Source organism: Colossoma macropomum, unplaced genomic scaffold (assembly GCF_904425465.1).
Source record: "Colossoma macropomum unplaced genomic scaffold, Colossoma_macropomum, whole genome shotgun sequence".
Classification (NCBI taxonomy): Eukaryota; Metazoa; Chordata; class Actinopteri; order Characiformes; family Serrasalmidae; genus Colossoma; species Colossoma macropomum.
Genome location: NW_023494795.1, coordinates 32,109,430 through 32,129,392, shown reverse-complemented (window position 1 = coordinate 32,129,392; position 19,963 = coordinate 32,109,430). Strand labels below are relative to the sequence as shown.

The 19,963-nt window shown below is 40.4% G+C and overlaps 1 protein-coding gene across 1 annotated transcript in view; it reads right to left on the bottom strand.

Annotated features, from left to right (window-relative positions):
* gphnb (gephyrin b) overlaps positions 1-19,963 on the bottom strand; it is a 172,067-nt gene that overhangs the window by 104,046 nt on the left and 48,058 nt on the right. Inside the window, 1 exon segment of the mRNA XM_036582197.1 lies at positions 4,630-4,708. Coding sequence (XP_036438090.1) covers positions 4,630-4,708 — 79 coding nt within the window.

The following is a 19,963-nucleotide window of genomic DNA, read 5'->3' as shown; positions in this document are numbered from 1 at the left end:
ATCTGCCTTCATCTGCAAATAAACAGAAAAACAAAAATCCACCCCAGTTTTTCAAACCATCCAAGATACATCATTTCACTGAGTTTTCTAGTCTTTAAACTGGAAACTCTTACGATGAAGACTACTGCACAACATGAGTTAGTTGAGCTGAGTTAGCATGTTTACAACAGATGTAGCAATGGTTACATTTTTCATTTTGGTTCGAGTGTCTCTTTAACTCTACACACGCAGGCTGCAGGCTGAGTGACTGCCTGTTTTATGATGCTTTCTAATTTATTTTGTTTTTCAGAAGTGCACCACCCACTATGTGCAACTTCTAAACTCCATTCTGCACTAATGATGTGGGAGAATATATAAGTATCTGAAAGAAAAAAAAACACTTGATCTCCCCTGGTTATCTGTGTGGAAACTACTAATTAACAAGGGGTAGACTACCATGGGTGGGAACCACTAGAGACCCCACTATACAATTTTAGCACAGTTCTTGAGCCGCAATATGATTCTAACATGTCATTCAAAGATTTGTGATATGCGAAGTATTGCAGTATGACGTATTCATAATTATTCCAAAAGAAAACTTTATATATATATATATATATATATATATATATTTACTTTATATATATATATATATATATATATATATATATATATATATAAGCTAGTTTGGTGTGTTTGGTGAAATGACTGAAGTGGAATCGTTGGGGGCATGCATATATATATATATATATATATATATATATATATATATATATATATATATATACAGCTCCACATGCAAAAATGCATAATGTATATTCTCTAAACTGGTCAGCGTTCTTTAAATACAGATCATATACAACATACGTCCCATATGTCAAACACAGAGCCAGGGGAATTTATTTTTTAAATTTTCTTTTAATATTAGCCCATTTATAGCATTATGGATCATAACAATGTGCTGCACTACAATCCCCAGCATGCATTGCAACGCTCCCAACAATTCTGCACAATTCTACACAGTTCCACATCAGTCTTATCACCAAATACACTAGCTGTGTTTCAGCAGCAGTTCAACCAACACAAACACTATAAACACTATAAACACTACACAAATTATACACACTACACACACTATAAACACTACAAACACCATAAACACCACAAGCACTACAAACACAACATTATAAACACTGTAAATGCAACAAACACTATAAACACTTTAAATGCGATAAACAATATAAACACTATAAAGAATGTAAACACTATAAACACTACACACATTATACACACTATAAACACTACAAACACCATAAACACTACAAACACTATGAACTCTATAAACACTATAAACACCATAAGCACTACAAACACAACACTATAAACACTAAACGCTATAAACACTAAACGCTATAAACACTTTAAACACTATAAACAATATAAACACTATAAAGAATATAAACACTATAAACATAATTAACACTATAAACACTATAAACACTCAGCTCAGCAGTTCAGAAAATGATCCCAAGAACATGAACAAAGTTGCAGAAAAGAAAAGATGCCAGCTGTCTACATCAAACACATAGGTAGGTTTAAAAGACTCCTCCTGGTGACGAGGTTTAAGCCTATTGTTGTATATTTATGTGTTTATGTGTACATATATATGTATATATATATATATATATATATCTCCTGTCGGGACAAAATCTTGTATCTCAGTTCATGTCTTCATGTCGTATGTGTGTTTCTCACTGGCAGCGTGTCTGTCTTTAACACTCACACACATACATACACACACTGTTTCCCTGAATGCTCCAATCAGCCGCCTGTCTGTAAGTGTTCGGCGAAATGAGGCTTGTGTCAGTGTCTGATTTATTCCTCAACTATTTTTAGCGCTGACAGTTTAGAAAACGGACAAAGGATGTTACAAACCCCGAAGTCGCTCGAGGACGAGAGAGCAAAACATGATCTGCAACGCCTCTCCCCACCAGCCACTTTATCAGAAGCCCCTCTCTTGTAGATCCACCTTGCTGGTGTACAGTTAGAGACTGTAGCTCATCTGTAGATGTACAGTTCGTGTTTTCCATCCTCTAGTCCTTCCATCAATGGGCAGTTTCTGACCACAGAGCTGCTCTTGTGTGGATATTTTTAGATGGTGGTCCACTCTCACTCTGATGTGTGTAAAAACTCCAGCAACACTGCTGTGTCTGATGCACTCAAACCAGCACTCTGGCCAGAATGAACCACCACACAAATGATATCTGGACAACAGTGCTACTGTGGTCAATGATAAACATTTCAATGATGATATGCCAAACTGACCAATGATGAAGGGGGTAGAGGGGGCGGCAACAGATGGGCTACATCCTGTAATTGACCTTAACATGATTTGGCCAGAAATGTGTCCTTTTGTAGATGCTGTTGCTATGTTGGACAAGCTTTTCCCTATTTATAGAGCACTTTTCATACTGCTGCCTGCTTTACAGACGGGAGACAATGTTTTACAGTAATAGACGAGACAGTGACAGATCACGTTGAAAAGAAATACCAAAGAGACGTACAGTTTTAATTGGACAGTGAGTTAAAGAGATGCATTTTCAAATGGTTACAAAACGCGTGAACTGAGCTTGACTGTCAAATAAAAGGTGAATTGAGTACCACAGTTTAGAAGCAGAATTACTCAAAGAGTCTCTCTGTGTTTTCTGTGTTTTATGGAAGGTGTTTGCAGAAAGTATTTGCAGATCTAAGATCCCGTGCTGAAACATAAACAGATACACACTCTGTGATGTAAGCAAGAGCTTCAAGGTCATTTAGAGCCTTAAAAACAAGGAGCAGAACTTTAGTCGGTGCAGTTCTTTTAAAACGGCAGTGATTTGAGCTCTGTTTATTATTTTTGTGAGGATTCTTGCAGTTGCATTTTGTATGAGTTGTAGAGGATGGGTTGTGTTCTTAGTAAGTCCAGTAAGAAGAGCATTACAGTGATCAACTCAGCGGTAATAAATGCATTTACAGGTTTCTCTGCATGATTCTGAGATTAAAAAAGGCCAAACTTTAGTGATGTTTCTCAAATGATAAAAAGCTGCTTAAGTGAGTGACCAGTCAGTGGAAGTACAAGGTATGTGTTTCTAATAAAGTGTCCAGTTAATGGAAGTAGAATGTAGGTGTTTCTAATAAAGTGGCCAGTAAATGGAAGTACAAGGTAGGTGTTTCTAATAAAGTGGCCAGTTAGTGGAAGCACAAGATAGGTGTTTGTAATAAAGTGGCCAATTAGGGTAAGCACAAAGTATGTGTTTCTAATAAAGTGGCCAGTTAGTGGAAGTACAAGGTAGGTGTTTCTAATAAAGTGGCCAGTGAGTGAAAGTACAAGGTTGGGGTTTCTAAATAGAAAGCAAATGTATAACAATGTTTACTTGCGTAGAACTGAACATTTTGAACGTTTACTTGTATTTATCTGTAATTCCTTTGCGTTTATGTAAGCTGCTCCTTTATGTGCATGTATGCTCTTGTTGTTTGTGACACACTGTAAAACATACTCTGTCACACACTTACACAGGCCTAGGCGCATAGGGTAACCGTGGCAATAGGACCCGACAGGTGTGTATGTGTGTGTTTGTGCATGTGACGCTAGCGAGTTCAGACAGTGAGTCATGATAATGTACATCCCCATCACATTGCGAATAAAAAAACATGACGAGCATATGAAAGTACAGTCTACTGCTTTAGCCCTGGGAGTGGATATTAGCATTATTAGCGTTATTAGCATGGCATCTGACACAGCCTGTGTATCCTGTGTCACACACATCCATGCCATGAAGCTAATGAGCTGCTGTCTAACAGTGACACTGGAGTATTAGACACAGCATGGTGGCTTAATGAAGAGACACGGCTGTGATGCTGTAATATGGGGGTTGAAATGGGTACAAAAGAGGTTGAAAACAAAAGGCCGTTCTAGTCATGCTTGCTCAAGATTTTCATGCTTCATAAGTTTTCCTGTGTTAATGTGAGTGAAACTGTGCTGCACTGTAAAACATTTGGGGTCACTTAGCTTTACAAAATGTTTTTAATGCTAACCGTCTTGTGAAAACTTTTCATAGCAGATTTGTTCACACAATATGTCAAACACTCATAGTCACCCAATGCTTTTTCTGAAATGAAGGGTATAAATAGTAAATCTGACCCCCTTTTGCTGCAGTAACAGCCTCTACTCTTTTAAGAAAGGCTTTACGCTAGAGGTTGGAACATTGCTGTAAGGATTTGTTTGCATTCAGACATGAGCATTAGTGAGGTCAGTTGCTGATGTTGGATGGTCAGTTCTGGATCACTTCAGCTCATCCCAAAGATACTGAATGGACCTCCATCACTCCAGGGCGCGCAGTTCCACTGCAACACAGCCCAATGCTGCGGGGCTTTATACCCCTCTAGCCCACTCTTGGCATTGAGCATGGTAACCTTAGGCTCACATGTGGCTGCCTCAGAGCGTCCCACTGACTCGGTCAGTGCTTTTCTAAGGTGATTATATAAGATGTATGAAGGCAAGGTCTGTCTGAATATCGTGTAGCTGTTTTATAGTATCAAGAACATCCGAATGTTTTTACTTAATTATGTACGAATGTATATACTAGAATGCGTGAGTGTGTGATAACTTACAGTGATGGGTCGTGCACTAGGTCTTTGAGGTTGATGCCACTGCGATCCTCAGCAAGGTTACGAAAGCAGCTGTCACTCACTGTAAAACAATACAGACAGAACATATATGCATTTAAAACCAGCTGTAAAAACATCATTACAATAGACAAGCACTCAACAACCAACCTTGGAGATAAATATGTTGGGGAAGCATAGAACATTAAGAGCATTGATAAGCCGCCAGATTAGATTGGTAGAGTAACTTGACCAATGTTTCTACTGCAAGTTTCCCCCAGAGTGCGACATACTGTCTGAAGAAAATGTGAAGCTTAAGGGAATTCCTCCTGTGTCCTAGTGGCTCAGATGGGTTCTAAAGTTATGAAAATACTTTATGGTTTCCTGCAAGTGCCTATAGCTGAACTCGACAGCATCTGTTATAACATTGGAAAATATATTTCTTTTCTTTAAATACACAAAGCAGGCCCTGCATGTGTTATATTGTCATATTGACAATCCATGGATTTATCAGTATCGGCTAAAATGTTGGAGATAACTTGCCATTAATAATTAACATTAAAAATTAATTTTTGTCCTCTGACCATAAAACATGCTTTAAAATAACATGTAACGTACATCCAAAACTAAACTTTACCATGAGAATAACACGTTATGACACAAACATTTAACAGAACTGATAAAAAATAAGAATTAACATGGATAATAAGGATGTCTGTCAGTAAAGCACTGTATTACTAAATACACCACAGTACAAAATTAAAATCTAAAATCTAAATGTAAAATTGTACTGGCAAGTATTATTAGTCAGAATTTTAGGCCCTTCAAACTTGTACTGGGATAGGCCAGGCCTTGCTAAAGACACTATTCAAAAAAATCAGTCATATGATTGAATGTATTTAGACTGAATACAAAACGTTATTAACTCAGTACCCCGGTCCTCAACTTCATTTGTTTCTACTGCTGTGAAAACCACCAGCCTGTTTCAGTTACACTGGACTTCACGCTGGACAGACCGTAGAGGATCTATTTAGAGGAGTTATTCTCTCAAACAGCCCAACACACAAACTTCAGAGTCATTTCTCTCTCACACAAACGCTCACACACACACACATACACACACATGCACACACGTCTGTGAATGCTGTGTCCAATGACCAATGACGGCTGAGCAGGTGTCAGCCACATGAGTCACGGTTATGCTCACTGTCAAAGTGAGTGGCGAAGAAAAAATAAGAGAGGGAGAGAGAGAGAGAGAGAGAGAGAGAGAGGGAGAGAGGGGGGGTTTATAAAGATGACTAAAGATAAGCCAGTCAGGCAGAGTAGAGTAACTGTTGGAGTAGCTTGAGTAAGCAAATAGAGAGCAGAAAGGGAGAGATAGAAAGAAAGAGAGTGAGGCTAGTGGTTCAATACATCAGCCATATTTACTATGTGCAGTTTATTATGTTATAATTAAGGGCTAAAAAACACATAGTTTTGAAGAAATTGGTTAAATGCCACTTTTACACTGTAGAACCAAATGGTTCTAAGGGCCATACTGTGCCGTTCCGCGTGGGCTGCGAAGTGGGCTCGTGAGACCAGTTACAGTTCCTTTTTCCATCTGTTAAGCTGCTAAATCAGAATCAGGAAATACTGAAGAAAACTATGCAGGAGAGCGGCTAACAGCTAAGAGCCTAATACCTACACACATAAACACACTTGTTATTTGATGTTATCAAATATCTGAAAACAGATTATTTTGGACTTATGTGGACCTTAGAACAACAGCACCACCAAAATATCAGAAAAATACAATTTGCTCCAGTAATTGACATTTGGTATCAATGGCTATAGGAATTTCAAGCCTGTAGCAGACTTTCCATGTTGCAGTTTTTCCTGAGATATTAATGGAGGAGTCTGACAGCTTGATCACAGCAGCTTACTGCTATATTCTGTTGTCTGTTTGTGTTGTAGTCAATAAAAAATACATCACTGCTATGGAATGTCGTGATAGGCCTGTGAACCATTAAGCAGCAACAGACATCAACATTTTAAACATTTATGTATGACTGGCAGCTGGCTAGAAAAAGCATTATAGAGCTCTGAAGTCATGTTGTCATCATAAAGTGGCCACCATGCCCATATTAGGGTCTAATCTAATAGGGGTATTATGACATTCATGTTAATTTAAGTTTTTTTCTGATATGGGACATGCAAGACAATACACGCTCTGAACTGAATGCAGTTAGATTTCACATTATGAAATATGTGATAACTGGAATTGTTTCCACAATTTATTTTATTCCATAGTTCCATAAATTTAAAACATTCCATGATTTTCTAAGAATATGTTGAGAATGTGTTCCTCTGCATACTGCTGAGCTTTTTTGCAACACCAGTGCTGCCACCTAAAAACATAAGCCTACAGTCTTGAACGAATGCTGGTTGAAGTCTGTTCTTCCATGTTTTTTCCTTCCCCGTAGTTATGGATATTCAAATATCAAGATCAGTCCAAATGCACATCCCTACACTAAAAGGAACATCCAGGCGTTGACCTTTAAATCCAGGTTAATTGAGGGATTTTAGTAAATTACACTGGTACTTTCTCCTGAACCAACTGGCCAATCAAATCCCAAATTATATTACACAACCTTCCCTGATAAAACTAATCTAGCTTCAGTAGTGCTTACATGTGAGTACAGTGTTGGGTGAAAGTGTGAGCGCTGCAAACTGCATTCTGGATTAATGGAGTAATATGACACAACCTGTTGAATTCATATTTCACACAGTACCATCTCCTACTTCTTTACTCCTCCCGTTCTCTTACCAGTCTAGAAGAAATATCGCACATTTAGCCTTAAACTTTATCCCTTTACTCGCCAAGAGCTGCAGTCTCTAGCGGTACAAAGTAGCGCTAATGCTAACTGTTGTTTTGCTTCTATTTATGTCACTTCTTTTCTTTGTGGGAGCAGGCAGTTCTACTTCTTCATTCTCTAATGTTGGACTGATGACAGACATGATGCTACAGTGACTCACTATTGCCTCTTGAGGTATGAAGTTGTATTACAAGACAGGATAGGCCAGGGCTAGCTGGTTAGCATGCTAACTTCAGCAGATATCTCTGCAACACGATACACAGACATCTTTGACATAACATCAATGCTGTTATTTCTTTACATTCTATTGATAATTTTAGTTAATTTGGGAATATTTTAAAGAAAAAATGTTACATATTGCACCTTTAATGCTACTTTCTGCAGTAACTCTCCTCCCTCTCTCCCTCCTTCATCTGTCTCTTTCGCTTCCATCTTTCTTTCTTAGTCTCTCTCTTTCTCATCTGCATCCTGGATTAGAGGAGCTATAATCTCCATTCCCCTTTTCCCCCCTCAATCCTCCCATCTCTATACCCCTTCCTTTCTTTTTCCTATTTTACTCTTTCTGTCTCCATCTTTCTTCTCCCTTCCATTTTCTCTCTCCTCTCTCTGCTTCTCTCTCATTCACCGTCTTTCTTTCTCCCCTTCCTTTCTCTCTCTTCTTCCCCCTCTCTCCCCCCTCACCTTCCTTACTCTCATGTTCTTGTCTTTCTCCCCCCTCCCTCTCTTTCTCTCCTTCTCCTCACACTCTTCTCTCTCTCTTTCCCCCTCTCTCCTCTCTCACCTTCCTCACTCTCATGCTCGTCTCTGTCCCCCTCCTTCCTCCCTGTCTCCCCTCTCACCTTTCTCACTCTCATGCTCTTGTCTCTCTCCTTCCTTCCTCTCCCCCTCCCCCTCTCCTCTCCTCCGCATGCTCTTCTCTTTCTCTTTCTCACTTTCTCCTCTTCCTTTCTCTTCCCATCATCCCTCTCTTACTCTTCCTCTCTCTCCTTTCTCACTCTCATGTTAACCCCTCAGCTAAAAATAGCCTGTACACTCTGTTCCCCCTTTAAGGAGGCAAGAAACGGCGTGAACCGATCGCCCCTCGCACTATCAGCCTGCGTGTGTGTGCGTGGGGGAACTCCTAACAATGTTCCTCTGAACAGCAGTAGTAATTGTGCAGAAGAATAGCGTGGGAGTGCAGGAGAGATGGAGTGTGAGGGGGGGTTATAAAAACGAGTGCCGCACCAGAGTATGTGTGTGTGTGTGTGTGCGTGTGCGCACTAGAAGCATTCTTCAAAGGAATATTAATGCCGTCCTGTGCAGGAGCACAGCACATGACAGAAGATGGAGAAGAAGAGAGGAATAGATGAGTAGATGAATGCAGTCGTGCTGTGCAGTCCATCATTCAGCAGCTGTGGATTTCCCCCTGCTGTCTTCTGCTGAATAAATACCTCACAATTAACTCCACTGATGGGATTTTACTCATATACACTCAGGTTGTGTCCCCTTTAGTTTACTTTCTTTCTCCAAAAACTGTCTATAATCAAATAGATTGCACAGGCCCACTTCACCACAGGTCTTACAGAGCCCATGTCTGACATTTTTCTTTTTTATTTTTATGTGAGGTTCATTTAAGATGTTGAAGATTATGGTCTCACGTCACAACAGTGCTCTCTGTAAATAATGATCAAACTCGTTCAGGTGACAGGATCAGCCTTCAGGTGCTGAGGGTTTTTAGTGAAACTGGGAAAACTCGCTTTTAGCTGCAGAGCACCAGCGAGCGGAAATTTTTTACAGGGATCTCTAAAACTCCACTCTGCCAAAACTCCGCTAGTGTCACTTGACCATTTTAAACTTTTAATCTCTGACCATCTCAAGTCAGCCAGGGAATGTTTTTGTTTATTTTAGCTGTTTACTTGGTTGATTTTCATATTTTTTTTGTTGTCAGTTATTTGATATTTTTATAATTGTACTACTTTATCATTACTATTATTGGTCTAGTATTGTGGTCTGTTTTCTTAATTGTTTTAATAATGTTTTTTTATTACTAATTGGCTTAATTTTATTTGATTTGTTGACATTATTTGTCTTAAAGTTTGCAGTTTTTAAATTTAACTTATGTACTGTGTCAGTAATAATTTCTGGTTTTAGTTCATTCATTTTATTCATTCCGTTGGTTTTTTTGTATAATGCTCAGCTATGTTGTAAATGAGGGTCACCTTCAATAAAGGCTGACTAATTGACTGGTTGAAAATGATGATACGACTGACTATTTTTAAACCTGCTTTTATCCCTTAATGAAACAGGCCACTACTGTGTCTGATGATGTGTGCAAATGACCTCTGTTCTGATTGGCTGCCCCGTATTGTGTTTCATTTAAAAAGCAGTCCAGACTGAAAGACTTATAACATGACGTATAACATCAGTATTAAAGTAAGCATGAGTAGGTGGATATACAGAAATGTGATGGTTTTTTTAACAAATTAAAGCCACTGCTGAGCGGCTGTCACTGGCTCATGATCACAGCATCATAAGCATATACACAGTGGTGTCCTGGAAATGTTTCATAGGGGTGACCAAATGGGGCCACTGAAAATCTTGGGGTGGAACACCAAAATCCAAAGCCATAAGTGAATCTCAGGGATCCTATTATGCTGTTGTAGTGTATAGACTAGCTGAACTATGTCGATATGAAAGTTAAGGGATTGCCTATTGATATATTTTAGTTTTTTATTTTACAGTTAATGTTACTAATTATCTAAAGTGCACTAGGGCTGTCAAAATATACCAAAAAATGATTTGGGAACCATTTGAATATCTAGTTTTGTGTATTATGTCCAAAAGAGGCAAAGCAGTACAACAATTGTGTTGCATTAGATTCAGTTCCCCATCAAATTCACTTTCCCCTTCACAAATCAAGTCCTCAGGAGAGCACACTGACTGAGAAGAAATCAGTACCAAACAACACTGCAATGACGGAAAGTAAAAGTTCAAGAAAGGGCCAGCGATTGTATCAAGGAACCCCCTTGGTCCTTCCTTGATGGCACCATTGGAAAATACACATAAATTTAAATAAAGTGGTAAAGTCCAATTCAGCACAAAATCTGATTTGGACCACTTCAGCCTTGTAATGTAAACGCAGCCTTTGAGCAGTAGGACCTAGAAGAAACTTTCTTTCCCCATGGGTGACTAGCACTGCCTCCCTTTGGCAGTCTCCTTCTGATGATTTCATTAAGCTGGTTGTAAAAACGGCAGCTATATAAAGCCACAGCAACGTTAAAGTCCCCAAGGGTAATGTATGCTGTTGGGTTTTTAAATCAAAATGCACAAACTCAATCTACGAATGCAATCGTCCTGCGAACTGAAGAAGTATTAGCTAACAGTGTTGATCAGGGCCGAGCTGGTGTAAAGGATTTCTCTAAAGACGAGCGAAGCCTCCGTGTTGGCGTTGCTGTAGTTCATGCTGAGGCGAGCCAGGCCGGTCCAAAAGGTGTCCAGAACGAATGCTTTGCTAAGAGCCTCCCTGCTGCTCCCCCATCTGCACAGAACTATGGACAAAAGGGAGACCCAAATCTCAGCTATGACCCATCCTGCTCCAGACACACACAAACATACCCACTATAGTGTCTTTTCCATTGTAGAGCCAAATGGTTTTCACAGCCGTATTGTGCAGTTCCGTGCTGGTGCGGACTCATGAGATGAGATGGTTACGGTATCTGTTTCCATCTGCTGTGCTGTGAAATCAGACCAGGAAATACCAAAAAAAAAAACCTACACAAGACAGTAGCTCAGAGATGGCTAACAGGCTAATTGGCTAACAGCTCAAACCACAGAACATGTTCGATTTTAGCTGTCAGTCGACTTTGTGCTCTTGGATGTGAGTCTTTATCCACTAAATGTGTGCTGCTTGAGCATCAGTTAGCTGGAACCAGCCTATATCCCTGTTAAAAAAAAAACAGCATAGACCAGCATGGGTGGTCACCAGCAAAACCAGCATATGTAGGGTTTTGGATGCTGGTCAGCAGCAGTGGAAGTTCATATACTGATCGCCACCAAAACCAGCATATGTTATGTTTTGATGCTGGTATGCTAGACAACCAGTTAAACCAGAAGCTCAACTTTGCTCTCTCAGACAGGCTCTCTCCTTGTAGCAGCACTGTTTAACATTTAGTTGTTAGATTGATCTTTTGACATTTACTGAATGATGGACTGAAAATTGTGCACTGCTTTCATTTATTTGCTCACTTTTTTGATTATTTTCAGACTTGAAATAACGCAAGATGAGGCAGCACAAACTGGCATATATGTAGAACCAATCAGTGAATAGCTACGTCATTGAGTCATTCCACCAAACAGTTCTGCGGCCTTTTGCATGGTCAGCTAACTGTGTCATACTCAGCACGGTTTGCGAAAGTTCAGTGTCGAACCACGTCTATGTGGAAATGCCACTGGAACGATACTCTCTGTGCACAGACCTGTCCGAGAAAAGGGCTCTGTTTACATGCACACATGCGCACACCCATTTATAGTCTAAAACGCTGGACCAAACCAAGAGACGCTCTATAGACAAAAGTATTGGGACACACCACCTAATTATTGAGTTCAGTTTTTTTTTACGCGTTGCTAACAGGTGGAGTGGTGTAAAGCTGCTGCCACTGGTCTCTGGAGCAATAAAAACACATTCTGTGGAGTAACGAATCACGCTTCCCTATCTGGCAGTCTGATGGACGAGTCTGGATTTGGTGAATGCCAGGAGAACATTACCTACCTGACTGCATTGTGCCAACTGTAAAGTTTGGTTCAGGAGGGATAATACTATGGGGTTGTTTTTCAGGGGTTGGCCTAGGCCCCTTAGTTCCAGTGAAGGGAAATCCTAATGTTTCAGCAAACCAAGAAACCAAGATGAACCAGGACAGAGATTGCGAGCCAGGCCCTCTCGTCCAACATCAGTGTCTGACCTCACAAAGCTCTTCTGGATGAATGGGCAAAAATTCCCACAGACACTCTCCAAAATCTTGTAGAAAGCTTCCCAGAAGAGTGGAAGCTGTTAGAGCTGCAAAGTGGGACCAACTCCATATTAATGCCTATGGATTTAGACTGGGATGTCATAAAAGCTCCTGTAGGTGTAATGTGTAGGTGTCCCAATATTGTATTAATGAGAGCTGTATAAAAGACTAGTTCATTTACAGTCCCAGGTTACATGCACGCCAGCACAGTCTGACAACATGAAATGCCTCCTGCAGTACATTTATCATTTAAGAGTTTCTCGTCAATCATAAATACAAAATGTATAACATGAGGAATGTATAATTCTGTTCACAGAAGTGCAGCAGTTTCTCCTTTCATCTCACTCGTGTTTGTTTCAGTGTCAGAAGGTTATCATCAAATCTGTGGCACTGCTGAAGTTCAAAAAGTCACAAAACTCAAAAGTCAAAACAATGAAAGTCAGTATTGCAATTCAACAGTTTATTTATCTATACCCTCCTGGACCACATATGTTTAAGCTTAGGTCAACTACGACTTCAGTCAGATCATGACAATCCAACTGTGCTGTTTACATGACCAGATCTTTCTTACAGTAATATGGAACCACTGGTAACTTCAGTGCATGTAAACATAATAATTGACACCATCAGTGTTTTAAGCATGGGTTTCAAAACCACACCTGACTCCCCTCAGAAAGTGCTCATTAATTAGCTGAAAGCAGAAACCACAATAACCTGTGCAGTGTAGTGTTGCTCAGACAGTAAAGTGACAGTTTGGCCAAAAACTGGCTTCTTTATTTTAGCACCGGAGCTAAGAAGCTAATGAAGATAACAAATAATCGATGCTAACAATCCCACCAATTAGCATCGGACAAACTGCCGCAAATTGGTGGCGTATAAGCTTCCATTACTTGTTAGCTACATTAGCCTCCTAGCCCCAGGGCACAAACTGAAGAAGCAAATTTGAGATGTCAGTGATGAAGTGCAGATAAATAGCTCGCAAATCTCAATAACAGAGATACTTCCAGCCGTGCACACAAACTTTTGTCATATTGTACCCATTTGTATATATACATATATATATATATATATATATATATATATATATATATATATATATATATATATACACAGTGTATGTAAAGTGTATTTGATAATACATATTTCTTTTTTCATATCATCTACATGTGCACAGGGGTTTTGAACTGCTTATAATGTTAAAACAAACAAAATAAACCAAAAACAATTATTGAACTGTTTTAAACCACCAAAAACACATACCGGAAAGACATAACGAAAGTCTGGACAACCCCTAACCCCCATCCCCAGCCCGTCCAGTTCTGTCATGGGTAAAATCTAGCCCACACATCACAACAGCACTAAACCCCTTCATGCATTCGCTGAGAAGCAATTGTAATGACTGAACAAGCAAACTAAAGAACTGTTAGCATGAGTTTCAATAGTAATTAACCATGCATGAGTATACTCATTTTACTATAGCCTTACAGCTTGCTCCAGTTCCAGCACAACCTTCATAGCAGCTTACAGCCATAAGATTGTACATTTACACTCCTGCTGTCCTGCACGCTCCATTAGCAAAACAATACACTATGCTATGCTGTGCTAATAAACAATGAGAACAGCATAACTTAAAAATGTACTTCCCCACGATGTAGAACAAGCACTGGTAGCCATAATGTCTCAAACGCAAGAGAGTTTCAATGTTAATATTCACAATTAAAATTTGTTTGAATGCAACAAAGCCCAGATGGCAAGTGTAAGTGCCCGGTGTAGCATGGTGTTAGTCATTCGCTTCCACGGCTACCAGGTCCCACCATTATAACTCCCCACCCCACCAAAGTACATCAGAACACCATCAACTTGCATGCTAACGTTTAACAAGGCTGTGCTTTGTTACAGGCTCATGTTCGCTTCAAGTGCCACAGGTTTCACTGCAGCTTAAGTTCTAATAAAACTGCTCATGGGCAAAATGAGCGCTAGCTAAGTAATGCTAGCACAGGAATGGAGTGTCAGCACATGCTCCAGCTGTAAACGGAGGCTGTAGGAAGAAGAGCCTGATCGATACGGTCAATCAGATAATGAAGGATCAATTGATCAGTCAATGTAGAGCGAGAGCACATGCTGTAGAGCAGCTGGGACCTGAGGAGAAGAACAACTACAGGAATGCTAAGAGGAACAAGGACAAACTCACGGAACATAGACAGAGGCTGGAGCGATTTATTCATTTATGTATAAACAAAAATAAACTCACTGACCACTTTATTAGAACCTTCATCTTGAACTTCCTCTCTGTGTCCACTTTATGAGCTCCACCTATCTTTTAGGTCCACTATATAGGTGTCAAATTTCAGACTATTGCAGAATTTATCAACCTCCCCCCACGTCATTCATTATTGGTCAGTTTCTGACCACATGACTGCTGTTACCACAGACATGGTAGTGTGGAACATCTGTTTCAGGGACAGGAGTGTCGCTACTAGATTGAGATTGGTACACCATCCAAAAATATCCAGTCAAGAGAGGCTCTGTGGTAAGAAACTGACCACTGATGAAGAACTAAAGGGTGGCTAACACAGTCTCTAACTGTACACCATCAAAGTAGCAGGGGCGGGACAAATAATTGATTCTTAAGATGTGTTGTGATTCTCTCAAAAAATTCTGAATGAATCTTTTAAACAGACCTATGTTTTAACTTTTTAAAATGAAAAAAATGTCAACAGAATTAAACGCTGCAGCATATCGCTGCTCCAAAATGATAACTTTACAGGAAAAGTAAAAAACATACTTTACTTTTAATGTACGTCAATGGAACTGGACTTTTTTTCGGCCATTTATTTTGGTCTATTCATCATGAAATGGCAACAGCCATTTTCTAATTATGTCAAAAACTGAAAACGACAAAAATGGAGATACGAGATTTTGTCCCGACAACAGCGATATACCGTAATATAAATATTTTTAAAAAGCTTCTTTTGTAGTTTTTTTTTAAGCCTATATACGTAACAAGTGAACCATACGTAGGCTACATTTTCACATTTAGATGCATGAAGATTTGTTTCATAATCCTATCTTGGCACTCTGAATCGATATCAAATTAAATCTTGAGGGTGCACAGAGACTCCCACCTCTACAAGGTAGGGGTTTCTAATAAAGTGGACGGAGAGCTGTGACAAGTGGTGCTGGTTATGATAGCCAGTCCTCTCGTGTTGCAATGTTCAGAGGTCTCATTATCATATAAACCAGAATCTCCAGAAAGGCCAAGCTCCTCCGTCACTAAAGTAGCGGCTTATCAACACGCTAAACCATACGTGGGAGGACTGCGGCCTCCACCTCGGCCAATCAGCTCCTCTGGAAATGACATCACGGCTTTGTTTTCCTCACACGTCTTCTCGGGTATCAGACAGAGCCAGTGGCCCTGGGGGTGCAGATTAGCCGGGCTTAATGCTGCTGATCTGCTCTCGCTGTGTATAAAGGAGGGGCGGACATTAGGCTTTGGGGGGCTCCGTTTGCGCTCCCTGAATGCTTCGCCCAGCGCCCCAGGACGCAGGGATCACGCCAGGCTTGCGCTTCCTTCAGTCTGAGGCTGGGTAAATTTCCAAATGAATAAAGGTTTCACGGTGCTGAGGGAAAATATAGTAACAGCAATAACAGCAGATAACCTGATCTAATATAAGCCCGGCGTATCTTAGCAACCTTGTTAATTCTGAGTGGAGCAGTGGGGTAAGCAGCAGGAACACAGCATCCATCATCAAAGACACACCCAGCAGCGCTGCGGTTGCACGCATGCATACAATTGCACATACAAACAACATAGAAGCATAGAAACATGTGTAAGAGCAGGATGCTAACAGAGTACATATTTGCCCGTGTCACACGGCTCATGGATCCCGGAGCTTACTGTAGGCTGCGGAATGGAGGGGGTGTGAACAATAGGGCCCTAATCTCTCGGCTGGGTTTGATACCCCTCTCCACCCCCCTTTCTCAGATAAGACGGTAAAAAGCGCTCTGATATCCGGCGGAGGGGAGCCAACCCCTGGCTTGATTCTCATCTACTGAAGTCAGATCTAAACGAAGGGGGACTTATGTAAGAGGGGAGGTGGGCCAGTGCTGCAGAGACACAGAAACGGCTGTGTTCCAAATGCTCCCCTAATCACTACTCCCTGCACTGGAAAATCTGCTTGCTGTCTACGGTGCGAGCCGTGCCTTCGAACCATGGCTGCCGGAACAATAGGGCTGAGCTGGCACTTTTCAAAAGCAGGACTGGTTCTGTGGGGGTGGAAAAAGCACACATCGTACCCTCAGTTTGAATTTTTGCACCCTCAGTTAACAGTTAAACAGCCTAGCTAATAACTCGTGCAGACCAGGACATTAGCACACAGAGCCTTTTAGGTACTCAGGACAGCTCTGGTGGTGTAAAATGAAGACTACAATTAGCCCGAGCAGCATGAATGTGTCTAGTCATGCCTCAAGGGCTCAAGTGATCACTACAAAGAGAGTGTACAGCGCTGGGCTTTGTAACGTCTGTGCTTACGTTACTGGATGTCGGCGTGTAGTGGGAAAATGATGCAAACAGCTAGCAATTACTATTATGGATACATTTAAAGCTACCAGACAGCCAAAAACAGTATCTACCTCCATTTTAAACGCCAAGAGTGCTCAAGTAGGGGTTGGTTTGTGTAAGTGTAAAGTGTAAACTAATTTTTTGCCTCCATGATACACACTGTGTCCTCAAGCTTCTAATACACCCTCAAAGGTACAGTTAATTAGTTAAAATCTGACTGGGAACTTAAAACATTCAACATGTGACATTTCTCACTTCAGTAAAAAGAGCCAGCTGCCTTGATGGTAAAAGTGTATACAGGAAAAAGCCCTAGTAGCCTGAAAAACATGTACTTGTGCATTATTTTTGCACCAATACATTATAGTTTTGTTTGATTTGACCTCCTTTGCAGAATAATAAAACTCTGTTGATCATTTTAACACATGTTTAACAATAAATGGTCTTGAACACTTAAGTTAATGTACAACTGCTAATTCATCCTTTAACCCTGAAGATCAGCGCGCAGACCGCTGGCCAGCACAGCAACATAGACAACAGTGTGGCCTAGCTAGTAGCTAACAAAAAGGAAATGAGAAAGTTTTAAGACAAATATTGATCATTTGGAGACGAATGGACTTATTTTCATTTACAGTCACTCCAGCTGGTTTCCAAACACATTTAATCGCAACGAGAAACTGTCAAACACTAAAAGGTCACAAAGCTGAAATCAGCTTCTCTCTCGAATTTTCCCGTTCCATCTTGAATGTCGCAGCAGGCACCATTTAAGGTGGATCGGGAAAATTTGAACAAGAAGCTGGCGAATGAGAAGCTGACTTCAGCGTCATAAAAACAAACTATTCTACTTTTGGAAAAGTTTCCTGCCACAGAAGCGAGAAAATATAGCTGAACAAAAGCTTTAAGCAGAGCAAAGTAAGTCTGCATTTTTATTTATATTAAATTGTTAACCTATACTAGTACTTTAGCACATACTGATGTGCTAAAAGATGGTAAAATGAACATACAATGTTGTGGCTCCCAAGGTGGTTTGATATTTGCTGAAAGGACAAAATGGCTTTCTTTAACATTTGGGTTGCTGACCCCTGCCCTAGCTATTAGTATGGGGTTTCTTCCTCATTCAGAGGAGCCTGGTTTTGTATGAATGGAACTAACTGCCTGGGAGTGTAGCTAAAATTGCCGCTGAGTGGATGTATATGGCCTTTATTTTTTTTCAGGCTGTCTTTATTTGGAAAAATAAAGCCACTGGAATGACCCAGGTGTCATCTGTCAATCAGAGAAAGAGAACACAGCAGGTTTGTTAGCCTATTTAGCTGGTTAGCCTGTTAGCCAATTGCTGCCTTTTCTTCAGCATGCCTTAGCCGACTCGTGCCGAGCTGTTTTTGTGTGTGTCCCACCACTGTTGTGACCTCTGCTTCACACTTAAGAAATTGTGAGTTCCAGCTGAACTGGCAGTAAAACGGTAAGAAGAAGGAAATGCCCTTAGACCTCAGAGGGTTAAGGATATTCCATTCACATGTTCAAACAACTATGAATAGTGCTCTATAAGGTGAACAAAGCGTAATTCCTGACATAGCCCCAGATGAGCAGCAGCACCCAGGATCTAATAGAGTTTAATACAGACCACATGTTGGCATAGCAAACCACCAACACTCTGTACAACTAGGGCTGAGCGCTTTGAGGAAAATATCTAAGTGTTATGCTTCTGACAAATATTGTGATTTAAATGTGATTCTTTTCCATAAATTTAGCTGCAGGCCTTGATAAGAAGACCAGGAGCTTAAGGCCTTTAAGACTGAGTACAGTGTGCTAGACTGCCAGTTCATGAGCTCTGCATTAGATGACATTCCTCCACTTAAAATTAAGGCAACTTTGAATAATGTAAAACATGGTAAAAAAAACTGTTGTTGTAGATGTTTTATTATTACTATTTCTATTTCTATTTCACACACACACACACACACACACACACACACACACACACACACACACATTATCCAAGCCACTTATCCTCCTGGGTCGCAGGGGGTGCTGGAGCCTATCCCAGCACTCTTTGGGCAGAAGGAACACCCTGGACAGGTCGCCAGTCCATCACAGGGCAGACACACAGACATATTACATTCAGACCTAGGGGCAATTTAGCATGTCTAATTGGCCTGACCCATGCAGATACAGGGAGAACATGCACACTCCACACAGAAAGGACCCTCGTTGCCCAATCAGGGAATTGAACCCAGCCCCTTCTATTATTATTATCATTATTATTTTAGCATTTTATATGTAACACTACAGGTTCTATTTTGTCCATAGTAGCTTATTATAAATATCCTGATGCATATTGCATATTGTGAAATGTCTTGAAGTATCATGATATAACATTTTTGCCATATCGCCCACCCCTACTGTCGAGATGTTAAGTATTAGGTCACAAAGAAAAATCATGTTAGCAAAATTAGTGTGTTTGTGAAAGGGTCTGTGATATACAAAGCTCCGTGTTAACAGCAGCAGGATGTTCGCTGATAGCAGATGTGAAGTGTCAGCAGCTAAGCCCGAGGCTGGTTCCTGCAACATCTCTACATGGCCTATGGGAGTGCCCTCAGCAGGGGCAGAGAGGAGACAGGACTGAGGCTCCAGTTTAAAGGGAAATTCCACCAAGTTTTCAAAATTGTTGCTTAACTAAATGGTTAAGCGGTAAGAAAAGTCATTCTGGGTAGTTTGATCTCTATTCTAGAGAAAATGAGACAGAATTGTACACAGTGGTGGTGATAAGAACCAGATATCCACCCCTAAAAGTTCCATCACTGAAGGTCATTACATGAAATGGTTATGAATATGCTGCCTGATGTCTAAGACATTGTTTAATGATAGTTTTAAGAGGATTTCTGAGTAAACATATTAATTTAAATCTGTTTATGGTGGAGGAGTACACACAGATCGTTATAAGG